This window comes from Malurus melanocephalus, unplaced genomic scaffold (genome assembly GCF_030028575.1).
Source record: "Malurus melanocephalus ecotype Western Australia unplaced genomic scaffold, MMel_1.1 scaffold_24, whole genome shotgun sequence".
Lineage (NCBI taxonomy): Eukaryota > Metazoa > Chordata > Aves > Passeriformes > Maluridae > Malurus > Malurus melanocephalus.
The window spans coordinates 101,690-126,191 of record NW_026623256.1 but is presented as its reverse complement, the minus strand read 5'-3'; the positions used below and the strand labels follow the sequence as shown (position 1 = coordinate 126,191).

General features: G+C 48.4%; 1 protein-coding gene across 2 annotated transcripts in view; it reads right to left on the bottom strand.

Moving 5' to 3' along the window:
- Nucleotides 1-1,947: 1,947 nt before the first annotated feature.
- The window catches only part of NCKIPSD (NCK interacting protein with SH3 domain), a 54,850-nt gene continuing 32,295 nt past the window's right edge, over nucleotides 1,948-24,502 (bottom strand). For both annotated transcript variants that reach the window (XM_057390226.1, XM_057390225.1), the window contains exons 5-13: nucleotides 23,086-23,702; nucleotides 17,338-17,508; nucleotides 16,137-16,223; nucleotides 14,631-14,769; nucleotides 9,471-9,551; nucleotides 8,099-8,227; nucleotides 6,177-6,269; nucleotides 4,496-4,668; nucleotides 1,948-3,965 (exon numbers count right to left, since the gene is read on the bottom strand). In XM_057390226.1, the coding sequence (XP_057246209.1) occupies nucleotides 3,762-3,965; nucleotides 4,496-4,668; nucleotides 6,177-6,269; nucleotides 8,099-8,227; nucleotides 9,471-9,551; nucleotides 14,631-14,769; nucleotides 16,137-16,223; nucleotides 17,338-17,508; nucleotides 23,086-23,702 (1,694 nt within the window). In that variant the 3' untranslated portion in view covers nucleotides 1,948-3,761. The remainder of the gene's footprint in view (nucleotides 3,966-4,495; nucleotides 4,669-6,176; nucleotides 6,270-8,098; nucleotides 8,228-9,470; nucleotides 9,552-14,630; nucleotides 14,770-16,136; nucleotides 16,224-17,337; nucleotides 17,509-23,085; nucleotides 23,703-24,502) is intronic.

Below are 24,502 nucleotides of genomic sequence, written 5' to 3'. Positions count from 1 at the left end.
GGGGCTGCAGCATGCCCAGTGTGTCCCCAAACCATGGCTAGCCTCATGCAGGGCTGGTGATTCCCTCCCACCACCATCACCCCTGCAGAAGCCAAGACTTGGCCACCAGTGGGGCAGCCACAAGGTGGGCAGAGCAGGCAGGGCTTGTCCTTAYCATGTTGCCTGTGCCAAGCACACATTTTAGGACCATGACAGGAAATACCAAGCAGGCCCTAAAGTGGTGGCCAATGCAGCTCAGCATGTGCCAGAGAGAAATTCCCCTGCTGCTTGCTTACACAAAGCTCACGGCTGACACCCAGTGAGTGTGGATTTCTAAGCYCCTGGAGAAGCCAACGTTAATTTATGAACCCCATAGGAGGGGTAATCTGCTATGATTAACTCTTCAACCACGAAGTAACACCTCTGGCTTGGGTGGTCCAGCACCAGCACTGACAGAGCTGTGGCCATACCAGCCATGGGCATGCTGTGCTCCTGGGGGATTTACCTTCTCCCCTCAAGCATCCACTTGAGCCCTCCCAGTGCCAGTGGGATAATGTCAGAACAGCCCTGGCCCTGCACACAGCTCACCCAATAAGCCTCATTTAACATAGGGCAGCTCATCACCCACATGCAAAAGGAACATGCTGGCGGGATCATACATCACACCTCCTCAAACTGGGGATGTGCCACCAGGAAACCAAATCAGGAGAGAGGCAATACTTTTTAAAAGTAATGAAGGCTTTCAAGTTTATTTGTTCTAATAACCCAGCTGACAGCTCGGGGGAGGAGGAGAAAATTATCAGGGTATTACTGCCACAAAATAGTTGTAATTGAATCATTCCAGACAATAAAGCATAAGCGCAGGTCACAGGCAACGCATCGCTCCCCCCCGCACCAGCCCCCCAACACCCCTCACTGTTGCACCACAATGACAACACCAATACGAGGAGGCAGTGCTCAAATTGTGCCCTATTACAGCAAACAATCTTGAATGTGTCACCTACACGGAGAGCAGGACCCCTGAGCAGGCTGGGGACACTGAGTTTACACGCTGCAGTTTGATTCCCTGCAGTGCGAGGTCTTTCCTGGAGAGCGGGTGCATCTTGCCCCCTGGACCCCACAGCCGGCTGCCCCCCATCTCTTCCAGCCCTGGTTGTGGTGACAGCAAGGCTGTGGGACAGAGAGGGTCCTGCTACTGTGCAGCTGGGATGGGGTGAGTAAYCCCATGGACAGCAATGGCTTGGGGATGTCAACGGGAGCCACCAGCTCTGCAGTCTGGGCTCCTGGCAAGCAGAGCCACAGGTCTGCCACTGCTGGGTTTGCCTGGCACAGCAAAGCCTGTGCTGCATCACTGAGGGCAAGTGCCAGACGAACATCCCACCACAGCAGCAGCTCATGGGCCAACAAGCCCCAGCAGCACTCAGGAGCAAGCCGGGGTTGGCTCAGGGGCACATGCAACCATGTGCTGCACAGAGCAATGGGGCACAGGAGTGCCRCCATGGGGGACACACTGGTGAGTGCTGGCAGCCCTCATGTGTCATGATTGCCCCCAGGTGCACAACTTGCACACTTCAGGGTCACACACCCAGGCACTTGGGAGACACAGGCCAAAGAGGCAGGAGCTGGGACACAGCCCTGGCTGTGGTTCTGCAGGCAGCTGTGTTTGATGCCACCCCTGCATGTGGAGTGGCACAGCTTGCACCTGGCATTTCCAGCCCCGCCCTGGCCCAGGGCTGTGCCCACAGCCAGGCTGGCTCCCTGGGCACAGAGCCAGGAGCAGAGACCAGCTCCCTGCTGCCAAGGCAGTGCTCTGCCCAGTACCCGCTGCCCTCCCACCACCACAGAACCCCCTGCCATCCCCGGCACCCCCAGAGCTGCAGGCYAGGCTGAGCTTTGGGAGCACAATCCGCAGCCAAAGCGCGATTCATTACGCTCGACACAGACCATTAAAYCCTTCCTGYCCRGGCTYGCTGCCTTGGCAGCTCTGCTGGGAGCCAGCTGAGGCTGCGCCTTGCGGGGAGCGAGCTGGGAGTCCAACTCTGCCAAACCCTTCATGTGGAGTGGTGGTGCTGGGCAGGCCCCAAGAATGACGGCTGTGCCCCTAGAAAGGGCTGCTGCCCTCCACCCCTCCTTGTCAGCCAGCAACATGGTAGAAAAAGAGAAGGCAAGAAGCTGAATGAGGGAAAATGACTGCTTTACCCACATTTCAAGRTCAGCACCTGATGCTTTGTCTCTGTGGTCAGCAGGCACCCAATTGCCCCTGCTGCATTCGTGTTCCCATGACAGGATTGGGCAGKCAGGGCTACGCTCACAGAAGTCCAGTTTAAGACATTTTTATTCTTCTGCAGGTTACACTTAGTGTTTAAGAAAATACAGGATCCCTTTTGACATTCATACATTTTTACAGGGAAAAAATAGGTTTCTCTACTAGGGTGGTTATTAAGCTTGGGCATTCCCAGGCTGACTTCCTTGCCCCCCTTGGCTGCCAGTCCAGCCCCCTCTGTTCTCAAGCATCATTGCCCCAGTGGCCAGTCAAGGCCTGCAGAGCAGAGCTCATGTCATCCCCTCAAGCCAACAACAACATCAACAGAAATTAAAGTAAATACAGTGCCTAGTATTTCCAGTTTCACTTTCCAACAGCTCCTACACTGGGTACTGCAAAGGAAGACCTGGGGACAGGGAGTGACCACACTGCGCACACGAATATCTAAGAGACCCACGTTAGTGTGTGTGACTATCTGGATCAGGGAAGCAGGTTAATCCAGTTTGCTAGAAACCTAGAGGAAATATAAATAAGGGTTCCCCACACTTAGCGTAGTCACAAACAGCTACTGGACACCAGGCTCACACTGCCTCTGAGCACTGCCATGGGGGYGCGGAGGGCAGCGAGGCAGAGCTATTATGAAGCTCAAGGCAAGAAATGCACACGCTTCATGAACAGAGCGCCTGCCCAAGGGCAGCCCCTCTGCTCAGAGCAACACTGCAACAGAGGTGGCAAGCAGCAGCTTCACTTGGCAGGACACGTCTTTGTGCTGTGTCGGGCCAAGGGCTTCCCAAGGGCAGTGTCGCCCATGTGGCTGTTACTTCTAGGCTGCCACAGTGTGCAAGAAATTCAGATTYAAACATCACTATAGAAAGCAGATTGAAAAGCAGCTGCTGGGGTAAGACCTCCATGACCCAAGGTGGGATGGTGCCCAGAGGCAAAGCTGAAGGCCAGGAGGGAGTGAAATGCTCACTAGACGAGGCATTAGACAGCGAGCAGCTACTTTCCCTTGGCAGGGCTGCAGCACATTGGCACTAGCAGCAGGAAACAAAACAGATGTTACAAAAGCTTCTTCCAAGCACCAGCAGACTCCACTTGGTCACTGCAGGGAGAGACGCGCATGGAAAAAAGGTGATGCTCTAAGGCAAAGGCCTTTCTCTTCAGGACCTCGGGACACCAGTGCAGCTAAACATCCCCCCATGCTGGCTGCTAAGCCCCCACAAGCTCTCTGGCCATCCCACTAACACCAGCTGCCCAAATGGCTCCTGCCGAGCCCTGCAGACAAACCATGCGCCAGCGCCCACCCTGCTCCRCTTGCCCCGGGCACCAGGCCCTGGGGGCACCCCACGCCCTCTCTGCCGCTGGCGTTTCCAAAGGGCCGGTGAATGCTGTCCCAACCTTAGGCCTCGCACAGAGGGATATAAGGTATGAGCTGTACTGGGAGGGAATGGGGAGAAAGTGTCAACAAAAGACAATAGTCGATCCAAGTGGTTCAAACTGCAGTCCAAGCTGAGGAGCATTAGCTGGCACCAGAAGAGATTTCTGGGAACTCCTTATAAATCTCCAGGATGATCAGTTTGTCCATCTGGCACTGCTGGTCCTCCTCCTCCTCGCCCAGGATGCGCTGCAGGATTCCCTGCAGGTCAGCAAGGCGGTGCTGGTGCTGCAGATAGGGYGTGGAGCGGATGATGGCGTGCATCAGAGACAGATACTCCATTCTCAGCTGCCAAGTGGGAGGGGAGACAAACCACAGAGCACAGTGAAAGATTTGAAGTGAGATAAACAAGCATGCCAGCCTCCGTTACAGCATAGGCACAGGAACAGCTGCTGCTGCACCATCACCCAGAGGCACCTGCTTTTCCTTAAGGATCATTAGTAACTATAGAAAACTCTGTTTTCCCCACAGCAACAGAGCTGCCCTCAAACACGTGCACATCTCCTGCCTCTTGCTATACCAGGAGAGATTGCTCCTACTACTACTCAGAGGGTCTCTCTTCCCAAAGGCCCCTGGTCAGAAGTGTGCAAACCACCGGACGCCTGGCAGATCTTTCTTCAAATAYGCTGGTGTGCTGGGCAGGATAAATCCTCCCTTCCCCCTCAGCTCCCAAGGTTGATTTGAGCACCCAGAAGTGTTGTGCCTACCCCAGAACTCCACTCTTGCCTGCACCAGCAGGCCCCATGGGGGGCCAGGAGAAACACCATTGCTATGGGACTGTGCTCCCTTTCCCAGTATGCATGGATTATTGTGAGCACCTTGTCTCCAGGGGAGAGATCAGCAATCTGCCGCACCAGGATGTCTATCAGGACCATCATGTCCGTGTGATAGAAGATGCTGGCTGTATCCTTGCTGGCGAAGATGTCCTGCAGAAACTTCAGCACTGAGTGTGGTGGCTGAGGCTGATGCTTGAAGATGCAAACTGGATCATCTGAGGGAAGCAGAGAGACAGTGCTGAGYCACAAGCTCCCGGTTGCCCTTCTGCTCCATCTCCAGTGCACTTCCCTTCATTAGACACTTTGGCTCAGGAGAGGAGGCTGCCCTGCCYTCAGCCAGCCACTCTGCCCATGAACAGCTTTTGTGCCTAAAGACCTCAGTGCCTCGCACAAAGGTGTGTAAATCAGGATGGCAGCTCTGCAGGCTACCAAGATGAGACCAAACTCATTATGATTAGCATTAATCACTGTTTATGTTTTACCTACCATCCAAGGTGAGAGCTCATTAGCACATCACCTCTTATCTCCTCTTTTTGCTCAACAGCCACCACTCATTTTATCCCTGGTTTATTAAGAGTGGTCCAATAACCCCTCTGAAAAACCCATCAGAGTCTGTACCAGAAACAAGCTTTCACGAGGCTAGTACTGTCCCAGAAGCAAGAAAAGAAATATCTCCAAGTTTAAATGAGCCACCACATCCTGTTCTCTCACAAAACACATCCCTGCAGACTCAAAGAGGGACCATGGCAGCTCCCCCAGCARTCATCAGGAAGGCGGGCAAAAGAGAAGCATCCTCATTAGGTTGGGGACCCCCTGTTTCTTCTTCCAGCTCCTCACTGCAAGGTGATCCCTGCAGGAAATCTGGCAGGTAAAGGGCTAAACAAAGGCTTTGGGAGGGGGCCAGACAGAAAGGCACTGAGGTGCCAGCTGCCCTCAAGCTGACACAGTGTGAAGACAGTGATTTTCAGCCCCTAAAGTCYGAGTAGGATGAGCTGCAAGCATCATAGGATGAGCTATTTCCAGCAACTCAACAAAATAAGTTCTCTCAGGCAGCAAAGCCCCTCTGCTCCAGAAGGTATTAGAAAGCACAATGGCGGCCTGCAGCACAGGCTGAAAGACCTGGCACTGCTCTTCCTGTGGAGATCTCCAGCTTTCCAGCAATCTGCTCTGCAACAGCTCTATCAGCACACTGGACTTCATGCCCAGAGCAGACACAAAGCTAACCCTCTGCTGGCAATTCAGAAATGGAAAGTTCCACTCTAAGCAGTATTTCGGAAGACAAAAGCTCCCTCTGCATCTGTCCCCCAGGGCAGATGTTTGCCAGTATGGGCAGAGGTTTGTGTGCCAGCACACATCAAGTACTCTGCCTGTCCAAGGACAGAAGTGGCCCAGGACCAGCTTTCTTCCCAGACAAGAGCTTGTCCATGGCAGCKGGCCCATGCTGTGAGATGGAGCTGCTCTGACCCAACAGTATATGGAAATGACAGCCACTCCTCTCTCCCTAGATGCCATCAGCCATCACCTTACCTTGTGCTGCTCCATCCTCAGCAATGCAGACTGTCACCCTCACAAGCTCACCAGGAAGCAGCACATCCTGCCTGTGCTGGCAGCTCCTTAGCTACCTGCATCCCTGACATCCCATCCCATTACAGGCACGGGGCTTGTCTCCCCAAGAATCTGTCTGCACCCCCTGCAGGCACGTAACTGTGCCCCACACACTCACCTCCTCTGTTCAGCAGCAGCAGCAGCTTCTCTGTGAAAGTCTTGACATTGGAGTGCTTGCTTATTGTAGTCATGATCACACTGTGTTCTGGAACTGAGGAAGAAACCTGTTCAGCACCTCCCTTTGTCTCCTGAAGACCATGGTGATAAAAACACATAATGGGGGTCTGCTATTTCACATCAGTGCTCTGGGGAGCTTTGGGAAACCAGAGTCTATCAGGGCTACAAAGAGCTTCAGGCCCACAGCATGGGTGGGCAGGGAGAGAAAAGGTGAAAYAAATCTGGAAAGAGCACATGAAAAACTTGGGACTTAGTGCTTTCTCTGTATGATTCACGTGTGGGTTTCCACCTTGCCCGACAAACAGTGGGAAATACCTTGCAAAGGCTTTATTGTTGTCAAACATTACCTCTGCTCACAGCCCTCTGCAGCCAAGGGCACTGCTCTTTGCTACCTTCTTACTTCCTATCAGCAGTGCCCTTCTGGAACTTAAGAGTCTATCAAGTTCTCTTAAGAAGGGCTCCAGGAGCATCCCAGAAGAGAAATTTTTTCCCAGCACTCACACTGCATTGTGCAAGGGTACAGACTTCTTCTASGAACTATCCCCTTGCCTGCTCTGGGGGTGCTTTGCTGTAAAACACATTTACCCTAGCAGAGCTTATGTGCATGTGTGTGTGCACACTCAATCACATAAACAGCACAATGTGGTTATTTCTGTGGCCTGTAATATTTCATAGGTTGCAAAGTGCTTCAGGATCCTGAAGGGCATCAATATAATATACATTTAGGAGAGTTTTTATCTAATGCTGCACCCCTGAGCTGCACAATAGATGAATCTTGCAGACAGAGGAATAAAAAATTCAATCCACTAATAAGCAATGTGAACATCATTTAACATGTTCTTAGCATCAGAGAACAAGTCACTGCTCTTGGCTACACCTCAGGTRGGTAATAATCCCCAGAAACACACTGCCTGTCATGCATTACTGCCTAATTATCTGCAGCCAGCAAGGATATGGCTAAGTGTGGGAAGGGGTAATGAATGAAGGCAGCAGAGATAAACTTAATCAGTCTGTGTGCAATCAACTTTCACATGAATTAGAAACTTTCACATAAATTTTAATGAAGTGCAACTCAAAATAACAGGTAAATTACTGGACATGTYGTTGCTGCTTTATCCTCCACTCTCTCCAAAAAGTCAAGGATAAAGTCAAGAAGCAGAACAGGGGTAAGTAATTAACTAAAGATAATTGGAGCWACAGAAGTCTGGCCACACCTTAGCAGGAGTGGTCTCTCTTAGCAGCACCTGGAAACTATGCTTCAGTCTTCTAACAGGCTTCAAAACATGCAGGCAGAGAGAGGGTAGATGCTCCTCCCTAGGCACCTGATCCRTCTGCCCTCATGGAGCTCAGCAGGGCAGGGAGGACACAGAACGAGGGCAAACAGGGGAGAACACAGCTCAGGCCAGTGCTGAAGGGCCTGGTCCCAACAACTTGACACTGAATGAGCTTCAGGCAGTGTGGACAGGTGAGAAGAAGCTTTGCCAAGACTTACAGAAGGCAGAGAACTTTTCTTCTGAACTGGTAYTGAGAAATGCCCACTGAAGCATCTTCTCTCCCAAGTCACCTGCGCCTATAAATTAATCCCACTCATGCTCTGCAAGTACAGCCCAACTTTGATCAGGCAGTGTGGATGTACAGTGACAAATCTATTGTGCTGCCCAGAGCTGCTGGGCAGGAGCTCTCAGACCACTTATTCCTCTAGGGTTTTGTACCATATTTAAACACAGTRTAGTGCTAGAGACTAGGGGAGCTGGATGGTGGTTATAGCACCATCAAGACACAGTGAGATTCTCCCTCCCCATTTTTCACACCCTCACTCCAAACCACTGAAGTCCTGCCAAGGGAGAGCAGCACCAATTTAACCTGGAATGTGGAGATTGAAGGCCAGAAGGACGTTGACAAATAAGTCAGGCAGCTGGTCAGTGGTGTCTGAGGGCAGTCCATCCTCAATCACATCCAGCAGGAACTGCACAAACTGAGAGTTGAGATGTTCTGCACAAGGAGAAAGGGGCATTTACAGCACAGTGAAAATAAACCAAGCAATAAGGGACCATCCCAGCCACTTCTCTGTGCTTTTATGCTTAAAAACCATTAGTGGAGTGCTAGTGTCAGCCTCCAGGGAATGAAGGGCTCTTCAAGTGGATTAGACAGACCACTGAAGCATCTTTGTGTGAGACACAGTGCAGGGTAAGGCTGAAATTTGGTCCCCMAACTGGCAATATGTTTGAATAAACAAAACACCAAATCCCGCTCTAGCTGTTGCAGAACCACTGCCACTAGTGAGGGCTTCAAGGTAGGAAGAGATTGGTATTCTTGACCACTGGTTTAATTAATCTCTTTAAAAAATACCCTAATCGTTTAGATCATTAGTAATAACCTAGTTTTCAATTTAGCTATTAGTAAAGCTCACMAGCTCATGCAAGTAAGTCCACCTGGAGGAAAAAAATTGCTAGGCTTACACAAGAAGAGAAAAGCAGTAGGTGTAGAGGCTCATTCCTGTCTCTACAGCACCAGTTTAAATCTTGTACAGGTTTACCTGGTGTTAAGGTAAAGCTGCTGATGAGACACTTATAAAAATCTCTACTGCATTTCTAGGAAAATTAAGCCCAGAGTTTCTCAAATACAACATAGCCTTTGGGAAAAAGAGGGCAGGGTTTTCTGGCTGAAATGAAAGGACAGAGAAAGAAACAGGGAGAATATTGCACTTCATTATTGACTGCAATACCCTTAATCATCTCCACTTTCCCTAAGAGTCTGAACTACACAGGGCTGCACTATCCTGCTAGAAGAGAGACCAGAAAGAGGCCACATTATGCAGCTGACAGCCTTAGTGGGTGTTTGTGGAGGGATCTGGGATCTCAGCCTCATCAGCAGACAGTCTCCTAAGCAAGTAAGAGGTGTGTGCTTTCACACAGGCCAGAGGTAAAACAAAATGCCACTTAGTCACAGGGATGGGCAAATCCATGTCACCTGCAGTGCAGCATTCAGTCCTCCACTGCTCTAACCCAAATTTATGCAGCTCTAACCCAAATTTATGCTGTTCTTTGGAAATCTGGCGTCTCAGCCCACTGCTTCAGCTGCCAGGCTCTTTTGACAAAACCCAGACCTACCCTTGTTGGGCCTTCCACTGAGCTCCCCACCACCTTGGCCATCAGGAAAGGTCCCTTCCCTGTGTCTGCCAGCAYGCCCCAGACATCCCACCACCATCTGTGCCATGAGCACAACTCACTCTTACCATAGTGGTGATATGGCAGGGGCTCCCCCATGGAGAACATCATGGCCAGCACCAGTGCAGAGTAACACATCTTTTGATGATCTGCAAGACAAAGGTCCTGTCATTAGTTCTCAGGATGTGAAACCTTTTTCCCACTGCAGCTGGGAAGTCACACATTTAATACAGGCATTTAACACTGATTAGGCTGCTCCTCATTCCTGTATTGACTGAGCTGTAAGGGTGTTTTTCCTYGTCTTAGCACACCACACGCCTTCTGTGCCGTGTGTTTCCAAAGCAATTTAAAAATAATCATAACAAGAGTCCTCTATTTTTTCCCCTTCACTTCAGAGGATCTGGGCAAACTTGATCTGAATAATTAAAAACCTCCCCTGCACAGTCCCAGGACACATCCCATAGTTACGTAATTACTGAACCCAGAAAAAGCATCCATMTGGCCAGCTCAAAATACTGCCTGTTCCAACCAACACCACCCCCAGACAGCCATGCTGCTTGTTACCATCTCTGCACTGTTCTACTTTTGCTACCTCAGCTCTGCCTGGAGGTATAAAAGGTCCCTGGGGAGACCAGATCACTGCTCAGACTGTGCATCTGCCCACCTCCCAGGCCACACATCTCCAGCACTGATACAGCCTATAGCTTGCTAGGCCAACACAATTTTCGCTGGCAGCAGCTATAYGTGAATGCTCCAAAGAACGCCTGCCAGTGCCTTTCCTGAATTTTAATTAATGGATACCTCTCAATAGATATTTGCAGAACAAAAAAAAAGTCATGGAATAGGATCTGTGCCCTCATCAAATGTAGCCTCTGTCCAGTTCAGCAAGTCTGAAGACAATAGGAAAATGAGTATTATTATACATCGGTTACCACACATACTGGCTAAATAAAGTTCAGCTACGTCTGCCAGAAGGAGCCCTGTCACAAGTGCTTGTTACAAGGAAACGGAAGGTGTATTGATGAAAAACTGACCATTACATTTCATTAGAGGAGAAAAAGRCCCCTTTAACATATGATGCTTCTCCCAGCCATACTGCAGCCCTGCACAATACACACTGTTKCCAATGCCACCTCCAAGCCCTGGAAGATATTTCACTTCTCCATGCTCAGATCTACCCATCTCTAAGCACCTGCACCCTGCAGYTTGGCTTTGACTACACAGGCTGATGCCTTCACTGTCACCACTTACTCCTGGTCTTGGCCAAAGGATGTGCAACATTTGGCAGCTCTCAGTTTACTGTCAGCATGGGGAACAAAATGCTACTGAGTCATTCCAGCCCCACATCCCTGTAAAGTCAGGTCTGTCAGCAAAGCCTCTCTACTCAAAGCACTTAGAGTCTGTCAGAGCCCCACATGATGCCTCAAGTTTTCAATCAGCAAGTACTTTGAGTAAAAACAGATAATTTGCAGTTTAACCAGATACTACAGCATTAACAAGATTAAGAGTTTGTAGAGYATGTGGCAGCAGAGGAAGGCTAGAAACTGCTGTTTACTCTCAGTAAACAGAGAGGGAGGATATTAAATGAATTAAATATAGTTCATACTTATATAAGAAGTTCTTAGCTATAAGGTGAGACACTAGCAAAAAAGGGATCTGACAAACTGCTCACCACATGATTTCTTTATTTGTTCCTCCATAGCTATGGGAGTTGAGTCTCAGAGGCAGGATATTGCAGTAGGTAGACACAGGGAGCTGCTGTTCTCATGTTCCTAGAAAGGCTGTTATCAACARTACAATTTCTCTCATCACATCAGGAGCAATGAAATAAAGTGAGAGCCAGAAGCCGGTGATAAACATGGTTGTAGCAAATATGGAGGAACAGACTAGAGATGGGAGRGAAGAGAGTATTTGACACCTTCTTGGCCCATCTGCCATTAACTCATGTCCATTCAGCTTGATTGACATGACTACAAGGCAAATCTTGTTGTATTTCCCTAAAGATGACAAATCAAAGGATGCTGAAACTAGTCAGAAACCTGAACTTGGGGCAAATCCAGATTAACCCAGGACASTCACTCTGCACAGGCTCTCCAAGTTTTTGAGAGTGTCCCAGCTGACAAGACCTTAAGACTCACTATGCAGAAGAACAGAATAATTGTCAGCCGAAACACCGCTTTTTTTTTTTGCCTTTTTTTTTTTTTACCTTTCAGAGCAGCACCAATGGCTGTATGAAATTAAATAGTATCAATTCAGCTCTCATGAAGCAGAGGGACTGCTGACAACACACTGGTAAGTATGACTGAAGTAGCCATGACAGGCAGGAGAGATGCAGCTGTTTGCTCACCAGCCTGCATTGCTGAAGCCTATTGAGATAGTGRTAAGAAACTGCTATTATGTATGAAGAGCATTTCTCAGAGGCCTTTGAACACCTTGCTTCCACCTTTTAAACACCTCAGTGTGAAATGTGGGCACTGGGAGCAGATACAATTGTCTATGACTAAAGGGAGAAGAGYCTGACAGCTGACTTGGATGTACACTGTGCTGCAACAAGGAGAAAATTGTGCTTACAGACTGGATCATCCCTGTTTTCTTTGGAATTGTTCTGGCTAACTCTGTCTTGCTGTGGCTCATTATAAGGTGTTCTAACATGAATAGATGTGCAGGCCAGCTGAGCAGAGGGAAGGAATWGTCCAGAAGCAGGAAGATTCAAGCATCTGGCAGAACTGGCCAGCAGCCAACACCCCKGCATCAGTCCCAGGGTAAAGTCCTTCTCACCAAAGGCACCCAGAATCCATGGACAGAGCTTCTGCCTCAGCTGCTCTTCAATAATAAGCCAGGAGGGATCCCACAGAGATGCTGCAGCCAGTTCTATGCTCCCCAGTTGTGCAGTGCTGGCACTGATTGCTCTGGCTCCAGCYATCCACAGAAGGGATTAGCTAATCCACAGCATGTCACGGATCAGCTGCTATYCCCCAGTTTTTAGTACCAAAATAAGCTCAAGTCATTCTAGGATTCAAGGTCATGTTTTCACACAAGCTTGCCATTTGCTGGCAGGACATGAAGCAGTAAAGCACCAGAATGGCAGGAGGGCACTACTAATGCTCTAAAASACCTCTGAAGGACAGACACATTTGGGCCAAGGATGGTTACTTCCCTGCAGCCCCACTGGGAAGGCCAAGATGACATTGCACAAATGCCTACCATACAGCCTAGCACAAGGAAAGCAGCATGGGATTAGGACACTGATTTGTGAGGCTCCTGTATCCACAGCTCTGTCAGCAAAGGAAGAGCAGCTTTTCACCCTCCAACTGGACCACATTACAGCAAGGAGGGGAAAAAAATCCCTCACCTTGAGATGATGCTAGAAGAGATGCTGCAGAGCTGCAGGTTGGCAGCTTAGMGGTCACAACAGAGCCACTTCTCATCCACTTCACCGCCATGCTTTTAGGATCCCAAGGCAGAGCTAAGACTTGCTGAAATACAGGTCTGCYCCAGCCTAAGTACTACATGGAGATCAGCAGAGGTGTGCAGAAGTCACCTAAGTCAGAGCTGAAAGCTCCATCCCACCAAGAGGCTGAATCACCAGGATGACACAGCTCTGGGCAAAACACAGCATCAGGCAAGGAGTAACAGGGGCGACCATCGCCACCCTGCCACACACAGCTCAGGAACAGGGCAGGAGACAGAACCCTGTTTGGGAAGGTGCACAGGATGCTGACTTGGAGTCAGCCTATATGAGTCAGTGATGGAGGCACAATAAAGGTTATTTTTGGCAGCACAAAATCAGGAGAAATGTTGCCACAGGAGCACAGTCACAGTCACATAACCAAGTAGCATTTGCTTCTTGGGCAATAAAACCTCAGCCTGGTGAAGATGCTTCTCATGCATAACCAGATTTAACACTAAGAATGTGGTAAGTTCACAACACAGAATTTATAAGCAGTGGTAACAAAAGAGAATCCAACACAGGAGTAATAACTGCAGTCCCACACCACCAGTCCTATGCCCTGCTCTGAAACACCATCCTCCTCATGCCTGCAGTTCAAAGCATCTAAGCAGAGATGAGTGCAAAGCCTTCTTTCACCTCCCTTTCCAGACATGAGATGAGCCCTGTTAATCCTGCCCACCACAGTCAGGTTGGCACAGTCTGTGGTGGGATGCTGAGGACAGGAACATCTATTATACACATTCAAGGTGGTCATGTAGGACATTTACTTGGCACACGTGAAATGGATKTGACAGTCCTGTTCTGTGCAGACATGTCAACCCCGACACAGTCTCATTACTAAATTATACCCCTCCACAGCTTCATGACACTCACAACAAACCTACAGACTGTAACCAGGGCAGCAAGGCTGCAAACACCAGACTCTTATGATTTGATCCACGTGGTCACTCAAAAGCTACTCTAATTGTGGGTCACAATTAGCACAAGACAAYGGATTTTCAGTGTCTTTTTAAGAGAAAAAATTACTAAATGCCACTGCCAGCTCTGGTGGCCTGCAGGCTGGCATCAAAACAGGGAGCAAAGCTGTGACTGTCCAGGACCAGGCATGAAGGAGCTGGAAGGTGATGCCAGGGGAGTATCAATATAATGTTCACCTTACTCTTAGGCTTCCCCTCAGCATCTGCTTCTGGTTGCTCAGAGATAATGGACACTGGGCTAAGCAGAAGCTCTGAGGGTATGAAGGACATTCCTATTAGCAGCAGGGACAGGTCATCCTAACAAATGGAGCAAGAGTGTGAAGTAGAAGGTAGAGGTCCAGGACTGTGATGTTAGCAACAGCACTACCATCTCCCTTGGCACAGTAGTGGAGAGAAGGACCTTTCCTTTAATCAGCACCATTCTCATTCACCAGAATGAAACAACACAAAAATTTGGTATAGAACACTGACAAAAACTCTTTAAGAAACTGCACAGATCTTCCTTGAGATCTGCAGGTGTCTCTGGAACAACTCAAAATGCATTTTAAGATATCTACAGGAAGTGACACAGATCATTAATGGCATGCTCAAGAGCTGAAGGGTCTCGCACTGTTGGACTGAAACATCCCTTCCTGTGCATCCTCTGGTCTCAGCTTTAAACCTGAATAAAACCAGACACCATTCCCTCCCAGCACAGGGCACGCAGAGCAGCCAGGCAATGCGGGGCCACCCATGCTGCTGCAAATCAYGTAATGGGAAGGCAAATTCCCAGGGCCCTGGGAACAGCAGCTCTGGCTCACCYTGTGTGTGAGTCTGCATGTCCCGGGCCAGCTCCATCGGCAGCACAGAGTTCACAAGCGTCGAGATGACAGCAGCATCCAAGTTGCACATGGCTCCAAAGCACTTCAGCAGCAGCAGGCGCAATGGCACCCTGTGTTCCTGCAAACACAATTTGTTAGATTAAACATTTCCTAGAGCAGGGCAGACCCTGAGGCAGAAACATAGATCCTAGAAGTTCCTGTTGATGGGAAGCCACAGACCTTCCCAGAGTGACAGTGAACCSAGAAGCTCTAAAAACTTTTAACAACAGCACAGGAATCACTTTACAATAAGGTTCACAACTGAGCTGGCTACGGATTGTTGGCACATGTGATCAGAGGGCATGGGGCAACCTGAGCTCAGATCTGAGATGCCCCATTTCATCCACTAAATCTGATAACTCACCAACAGCCTATACCAGTCCCCAGCAAAGAGACTGAATTTTCTGGGTAGGCAGGATTCTCTGAGCACACTAAGGTTTTGTGAACACTGCTCTGATAAAGGTTTCCTGACAATGTAACATTTGCAAGCTCTCTTCAGAAAGTTTTGGGACATGCAAGGATTCCAGCAATGATGCTCAGCCTGCAGCTCCCATGCAGGAGCTCTCATGCTGAGGTGACCTGCATTCTCCACCTCAGCCAACAACTTCAGGGTTCAGAGAACAGAAGTGAGCCAAGCCCTGGCACTGGGCATGACAGCAGCCAAGACAGGACACCCAACTGCTCCCTACCCAGACTTGCTTGGAATCATGATCACAGAAGAGCAGGCAGTGAAAACCAGGCTCTGTTATGCCCAACCTGCCTTCCTGCTGCTCTCAGCTATGCTAGAGGCCCCTGATGCTGAGCTCTGGGCTCAGACACAGAAGTGCCAGATGAAAGCAAAATACCACAAGACTTGATGTGCTGTAGCTGGGGACTTAGAGACAAGAYGGGGACAAGTTTTCGACTCCCACAGAGTCCTACAGCAGAACATTCCAGGAAGGAGAGGGGCAAAGCAACACTACATAGYGTTTAAGGCAAAACTTCCATTCCTTCCTCTGAATACTGATTYCCTTCCTCACTCCCAAGGCTTCTACTCACTACCTACTTTCCTAAGCAAAGTTATTCACTAAGGCACAGGAGTGCATCAATTAAAACAAGAGCAATCGCAGCCTGTCAGATCTCCAARGCATCCTCAGAAATCCTTCCTCTAGATACCAGTGATGCCAATCCTGTCCCTCAACGGGMTAGTAAAAGCAGCAAGCTTTACCCTTCCCAGTGCTAGCTACTGCTTCAAAGTCTGCAGTATCCCCTGCACTTTCACACAACTTTCACGCACAGCATTGACATTAGCAAGCACTCAAAAGGGATATGCTGCAACTCCAGTGAGACCACAGAACTGCCCTGTTGAAGGGAAACATCTTATATACATTCATCATACCAACCCTGCTCTTTTGCATCTTCAGGGAAATCTTAAAAAGAGAGATTTGGTGCATTCTGACACCTTACCATCTGATAATATGCCACAAGGGACAGGACAGATTCAAAATCATTCTTCTTGCACATTTTCTTGCAAACTTCTGGGTCTGCATCTGTCTGGAAGAAGGAATGAACAGGTCAGCCCAGTGACACATCAAAGAAGAAGRTGCTTGCTGCTGGGACCTTGAGGGAGAACACTTGCTTTCCGATCTCAGTAGCCTCAACATCTCACAAAGAAACTGAAGGCAGAGCACAAAGACAGTTCAAGAACCACCAGCCTTCATATTCTGCATCAAAGTGGATTCTTGAGAAACGCCTCTGCCACAGAGCACRACTCAGGCTGAAAACATCTAAAGTAAGACCTGAGCAGCACCTGACTGAGAGCATCACACAGTTACCCAGGGCAGCTCCAGCACTGCTCCCATCCTGAGAAATACATCTTCCCACCCCTAAAGTATGAGTAAACGGTTGCACAAAACCCCACACTGCCTTGTCCTGCGAGACAGCACAGGCTGTATGTGGAKGGACCAAGACTCTGGCATTCATTACAAAAAATTTACCTGTTCTGTTTATATCAGAATTGAAGAGGAATACAAAATAGTGCCAGAGCAAACCCCACACCAGTACTTCTAACATGACCATGTCACTGCTTTGAGGGCAGCTCCCATGTCATCCCCAAACACATTTGGGCCTGTATGTACTAGTGAGAGTATTGGAACAGTAATCCCACTGCTGCTCACTATGGGGATGGATGTTCCTCTCCTGCATGCACAGATGTGTGAGATGCTTTATACTTTCTCACAAAAACAGCTTTAAAGCTCATTTTCAAGGCAACCAAACAATGTTCTTCGCATTAAATGAGCTTCACCCCACAGGTACCTCCCAGCAACAAAGGATGTTTTAAATGGGCCTAGGAGAAGTTGGATTTTTTAGAGGTGAGGGTTTATACCTCTTGTGATAGATAAATACCAAAGCTACCATGAAGAACAGCTCAGTAACACTTTTCAGAACAGCTCTGTAAGGTGGAATGGAGAGTAAAAGGCAGCTCAAGAGCATTGCAAACCCCACAGTGAAGGGTAGAGCTTCACACYGACAATAAAAGATACACAAGAAACCTATGCCCCCTGAAACAGCAGATCAGTGGCAAGACAGGGGTGAAGTAAGTTAAAAAAAGGAAATTCAACAGCGCTGTCTGTTCTGCTCTGCCTGTAACAGAGAGGAATTTACTCACCAGGATGCGAAGCAGTTCCTCCAGGTAGCAGCAGATGACATTCTCATCCTCGTAGAGTGCCCAGCTGCGCTGCTGAGCATCATCCTTGTGCCTGGCCAGATCTGCAAAGATCACCTCCAGCCGCTGCTCATCGTGGCAGATCTGGCCCGAGGGYAACCCAGCACTCAGGTTCTGCACGACAGCAAAACCACTGGTTAGTGGGGCCCTGACAGCTGGCTGTTGTTTGGGTGCCTGTTTCCTGCAATCTTGTCTCACGACTGGCAGCTAACCTCATTCAGTCAAGAGCTGGCAGTACAAAACCAGTAAGTTTGTGACACGTGCTATTTTAGATCTCATACTTTTGGAGCCTCTACCCAKTTTAGATTCTGAAAATCATCCCAAAAATGGGAAAAGCCAAACCAGCCTGGTATGGCCAGGACCACTGCCAGGCAGCAGCTGAGTACCCCCAGTAAAACAGACATGTTCTGGACACCAAACCACCACACTGCACAGCTGCCTTGAGGCAGAAGTTCCCTTTGCTGCCCACTCCCTGAAGCCTGAAAGGGTCAGATCTGCCTTTAATCCTTGGCTCAAGAGCAAGGACTTGTATGGTGCTCTCCATGCCAGCTGCTCTAGGCCTGGATCCTCTGCAGCAAGAACAGGAACCAATTCATCATGGGCTGCTTTCKTTTTGCTTCATTCCAAACAGCAGAGCTCCACTGTTCACCACAGCTCTGAAGTGTGTAGCTACTCAGTATATCTTACTGCACATATTCCTTTCTCAAACTGCTGTCCACTGCCTCCCCATCACTTCTGCCCCTTACACAATTCCTGCYATGAGGGTCTCAGTCTTCAGCTGCTTTTCCTTTGTTTTTCCTCTCTTTCAAGAAAGAGGGGAGTAGTGAGGGAGCATTTAACCTGCCCCAACAGCTGCTGTGCTCTGGGATTTAGGATAAACCTCTAGGACSTAAGTGTATCACATGAATCACTCAGTTTCCTGAAAGTAAGGCAAGAAGCGGGGTTCAGTACATGCAACTGAGTTGATCACAGRTAACAAGCCCAGGCATCATAAAGAAAGGTAAGGATTAATTTGGGAAAGAGCTTAAATTATATATACAAGGGTTTGGCAGCAGTGACAACAAGCAGCAGGAGATCAGTGAGGTGGAAGAGAACCTGAGAAGGTTCTCAGAAAAGCTGAGAAATTCAAACAACAGGGAAAACCCACTCAYTGAGACCAAATTCCTAAAAATTTTTGGATGAAACTGTCTTACCACATGCAGCAAGTCATGATCACTCAGTGAGAAAAGACCTTTATAGCTTACCAGCCAGGACATCTCCTGGAAACACACAGAAGACTCAGTCCTGTCCTGGTGTAGCTCCTTCCAACAGGCTGGCTGTGCAGGCAGGGGCTGCAAGCCTTTAGGCAGACTTCCCTTTGGGAGCAGAGCAGAAGGATTTTGTACGGAGACACGAGCCCAGGTCAGCTGGGAGCAGGCCACAGTTGTGGCACTTGCACAGACACACAGCCACACGTGGATGGCCAAGTGCAGGAGCTGTACCCTTCCTGCCCATCTTCCACCCTCCAGCCCTCTCTGGGGAAACCATTCCATGTTTAACAGTAAGGTCTCACCTGCTTTATTAGAGACAGAATTGTTAGTCATTTGCTTTGGGGTATGAATTATTTTAAGACTTCAAGTCCAGGCTTCAGTTATACAATAAAGAAGTTTTCTTGTTGCTGTTTCTTACATAATTTTTGTCAGGCAGGTAATGAAGGAAGGAGCATGCAGGTTTAACACAAGCCTCTGCACAGTCTTGAAATTTTGGGAAGCTGTGGMTGGCCGAGCAGAAAAGCAGGTAGGTAACCAGCTGTGAGAGAGCACAAGAGCTTTCAGGAGCTGAGTACGAACACAAGCATTTCCCTCCGAATTTATCGGAAGCAAATACATTAAGAGACTCACTTTGTCTTGCCATCCCCCTGCTTCTTAAGAGGACCTACAGCACTGCAGTGTCACCTGSGTTTCCTCAAGTGTCCCAGCTGCTTGGGAGAGGGTTCTCCAATAATGTTCCTTACTCACATCCTCCTCACCGGAGCATTGCAGGGCCAGTTTTACCTCAATCCACTGCTGGGGCTCTTTTTGGATGATCATTTTAATGAGTTTTCGTTTTAACGATCCTTCTATTCAGCTTCTTACCACTAATCTACTTTCTCCAATCCTTCATCTGCAGCCCTTAACGACTCCACTGAGCATCAAGCTCCTAATGGACTTGGATGAGATCAATCCATTAAAAAGCTCTTCCATCTGACCATGTAACTACATCTCACACTGTCTCAGTGCACTATCAGCACCATTCTCAGCCCTCCCACCACCAGGGTCAGGTCACTGCTTATTAAACATCTTGGCAGCTACTACAACCTGCAGCATCATCRTATGGCCATTTCCAGGAATCTGCTGGAGAGCCCATAAGCAGAAGGAGATTTCAGTATTTCTAATMATGCCACATAGTATTATCTTGCTGCTTAGTTCCCTGCCCCCAGCCCAGCAGAAGAAGCTGCTGTAGTGATTTTATTCTTCCTGAGCAGCCCAAAAMCATTTTGGGAACTCACTACTCAGAGGTGGCCACACCTGCCATGCAAACCCAGCTGCTGTCCTGTCCATTTCTTCTTGTCCCACTCCCATGCCTTCCTTCTCCCTCCACCTCACCAGCAAGTGCMCTGGTTCACCAGTGCCATGGGTGTGCACATCTTCCCTCCATACAACCCCCAAAACCATATAGCAGGTTTTCAGACACATTTCAGGGGGATTGCTCTGGGAATTCCTCCATCCTCTGGGCAGCAAACTGGGCCCACTACAACACCATCCACAGACACCAGACAGTTAACACTGCTCCCAACACATGCAGACCATGCTCCTCAGCAGCTGCTAAATGAGATGAAACRTGGTGCAAAAGAGATGCCTGACTTCAGCTGAGCCAAGCATCCCAGGGCAGGCTTCTCACACACTTTCAGCAGCAGCAGGTCTGCTCCCAGCTGGGCATTCCAGGGACACAGCCCCATCCTGGGCAGGTCAGCTCTGCAGGGAGGCAGCAGGTGCTGGTGATGGGCAGCTGGGAGCAGGTCACAGCCCAGCACTACAAGGGAAACCCCCTCCAGAAATACATCACATCCCACACCAACTTTCTGACTTGTTCTTCCATCTCTGATACATCCAAGAAAAGTTTGACCCCTCTCAGCAGCCTGGGCTCAACTAGAAGACCAATGTACATTTCACATCTTTGTTAGCAACTTTCAAGCTTAAATTTAAGGCAACCAGATATGGGTCTGAGTCACAACTACAACACAGCAATGCAATTTTACTAAAAACTTGATACATGGTTTCTGAGTGCATCCTCCCAAGGTGCAGCTAGCTTTGGGCAATTCTGGTTGTTTCACAGTAAGTTTAATAAATCTGCAAAACTCAACCTCCTTAGACATGACACCTATACTACTACCCTCTCCTCTCAAACRGGAGATAATACAACAGAGCTGAAGACAATCACATATCACAAAACCTACTAATCCAAGTGATTCTTTAGAAGCCCAAGAACCAGGCAGCATCTGTATTATCTTTAGGTATACCAAATTTTTCAACAACTTGCCACRAAAGCCAGGTCCAGTTTAGACAGTTGCTTTGAAATGAGGTTTCATTCTCTTTGTGCGTCTTGCCCAGCCACTGCRCCATTTATCAGGAGCCAGCTCATGGACAAGAAGAGGGGCCATTTCCAAGGCCAAGCCAAATGCTGACACAGGGAAGGTTTTCTCCYCCAGATCAGGCTTCCCCAAATAGTGTGGCGCCTCTGAAGTATCTTTTCTAAGGTCTGAGCTCCTCAGCACCCTCCTTGTCTCTGCTGTTCCCCCAGCTTAAGTCACCCCTCAAAAAGCAGCAGCAGGATGCTGTCCCAGCAGAMGGGTCTTTTATTCTCTAAAAAAAACCACATGCCTGGACAGACTCCACGCTGGAGGAGCAGCAAGGTAAATAAGATGGAAGTGCTACCACTGCTCAACCCTCAGAAGGCACTAGGGATAGAAGCAAGGTAATGGATTCYGGAATTGATTTAGTAAACCAGCGAGCTGACTTTAAATTAAGAACTGGAATAGGAATAGAAAGGATATAACTAATTAAAGAACAAGATACAAAAGGTTGAAGCAGGTATGGTATCTACAATGAGCAGACCAAAGCTTTAAATCAAAGCTGATATCTCACTCTGTTTTAGGGAGTAGAAGAAAAACGGTGAAAAACATGCAAGGGAAGAATTGCCCATGTATTTGCATGGATTGAGGAGTTGAGGGATTTCAGAAGTGACAAATTAAAGAAAAAAAGTCCTTGACCTAGAACTGACAACTCAGCAACAATTCTACACAGAAACCCCTGAGAGTGTGGAATGATTTGGTATAATGARCAACACAAAAATCAACGRTAWTTTGTACCACTAAACCACATTAGCRAAGGAAGCYACAGCAGTGCAGCCAGCCCACAAGTACTTGTGACCACCCTTACAGGTGTTAGAGCTGGTCTTCCACACCAGGTGAACAACCTCACCTGGGACCAGGCCCYCATTTATCAGCAAAACTGTATCATCTGTGTGGGACACAGAAAAAAAAWGCACACGAGATCTACAACATTTACACCTGAGCACTGTGCAAGCCCATCCAGGCTCTCCTTCTGAAAGCAGTACTGCTTAAGATAGGTATGATGAGGTATTATGAGACAGGACAGAACCTTCTGCTRTGTCTCCATACATTACTGGTCATTTTAAAATCCCACAGATGCATCAATTACCAGTAGATCCATACTCATCCTTGCACCAGCAGTTCTTTCCATCCTTTTCAGGCTGRTCTGCAGCAAAGGCCATGAAATCGAGACTTTCAAATCCCCTCTGCAGAAACCTGGCACTAAATGACTTCTGTGGAATTAGGCTTATTGAATCCTGAGTAMAGGTATTTAATGATAAAAATAATATCCAAATATTGGACAAGGTGCAAATATCAGAAAACTGAACTTCTCAGCATGCAAGACAGAGCCAAAACATTTGCTTGAAACAGCTAAATTTTTTTGCTGCATCAAGATCACACATTGACAGGATATTGTTATTTGAGAAGGAGGCAATTAACCATTGGGTTATGGCCACAGAGACTTGATGATTGCTTATAGGACCATCTATTCAGTGCAAACAGTCAACCAGATTATGATTTGATGWAAAATTTGAAAGTCATTAGTTCTCCACATTCAAATGCCTCTGAACAGTTCATTATAACCTTGCCATTAGCAATGGAATTCCAATYTTAGATGTTTATATGATGTGCACTCCTCAGGGCTGCATAAAGCAAGTGGGAGCTGAAATTTATTATCCCTCCATCTAAAGCAGAGGGCTACCCAGGTGCACTTCACCATTTCAATAACTGATGCAGAAGGAGAAATACAGGATTATTTTGACATAAGGTTTATTTAGAAAAAGCTCAAGATAATGCCCCAACTCAAGGCTAYGTTGTACACCTGCAGCTCATCTGGGGAATAAACTCACCTGTTTTCTACTTCTCTGCTAACTGTACTCAGACCTGGCTTAAACCCCTGGTTCCCCTGGCTAGACATTTAACCCCATGGAGCACCTTTCCTTTGGAATCTCACTGCATTTCTCATCCCAAACATCAGGAGCTCACTGAGGTCACAACAGCTTATCCTTGATGCTTAGAGGTGRTGTGCAGCAGTCCCCACCCAGCCCYGTACACATTACCTTACTCTCCACCACYGAGATGAGGATCTGCTCCATGATGCTGCTGGTTGCAGGGACAGAGGTCTGGATGTGGCCGATGACGATGCCGATGGCCACACGGGACAGCTCRTAGCTGAGGTGGGTGTTCCTGCGCACCAGCTCGATCAGTTCGGCACCAATTGTCTTGGGCACAGAGGCCACCAGGCCACCRGGTTCTGAATCCACCCCAGCTGCCTTCTTATCCTCCAGGCAGAGGTTGCTGAAGGCATCCAGGCTTGCAGGGGGTGCTGGGGCAGTTTTCTTTACCTGAGAAGTCTTTTCCCCATCCACATTGTGGGACCTGTGGGACCCCCCTTCMGCCGGCGGTGCTGGTGCAACCCTCTTGGACTGGGGAGATTTGCTGGAATCCTTTGGGGAAGTCCCRTAACGGGAATGGGTCACAGAGCCGCTGTCCAAATTGCGTGTGATCGTGGTGTGCACACTCCGGCTCGGGACAGGGGGCGGAGTGTTGGCAGGACTGGAGGTGGCTGTYGGGAGAGCGGTCTCAGACACAGAAGAAGCAGTGTACAAGGTATCCAGGGATGTCGTGCTTATAGAGGAGGCACTAGAAGCTGACCCAGGCATAATTTCAACAGCATCTGAAAGGGAACAATTAAACATGCCTTAGCAACAGCATCAAAGGAAAAGAGAAAAAAAMCAAATTGCCACAGCACAGTCAATTAAAAGGCTCATTGTGCATGTGGCCAGAGCAGTTTAACTCCTCTTCCTGCCTCACTTATCTCAAAGCAGAATTTACCAGTTCTCTCTGAGGCATTCCCACACAGCCACCTCTTTAGAAAGGGGAAAGCTACTCTGTTGAGATGAATACTCTTCAAAGGGCTTAGTGTTTTACACAGGGGAAGGGARGGAGGGATGKACAGAACTAAGAGACACAAAAGTCTTTTCTCCCTGGGTTAGGCATTTTCTATGTTAAGGATGTAAGCCCTCACTTTTTAAAGACGGTGCCTCAGAATTGCAAGACACAGAAGGCTGCACACACCAGCCTGCACCTCCCTCGTGCACACATCTCACCGGTGGAGAAAACACTCGGCTGACAACCACCCTAGTCCCTCCCTTTCAGCATTCTGCAACATTTGATCACAAGCCCTGTAGCCCTGCTAGCACCCACTACTTTCACAAGCCTCCACATTATCTGCTATACTGCATTTCTCCCCCCACCTCTAGTTTTGACTAGCTCTAGCAGTGGGAGTCCCACCTTCCAAGGGAAAAATCCACTACAAGCAAGAAGCTATTAAGATTCTTCTCTCCTTTAACCTGGGCTTTAGCTTTGGTAAATCATATCCATTAGTTTCTAGTGGGCAGAAACATACCTGAGTTCTTCCCTGACTACAAAAGCAATTACTTGGGCAAATAGTGGGCTACCAAAAGCTTCCCAAGA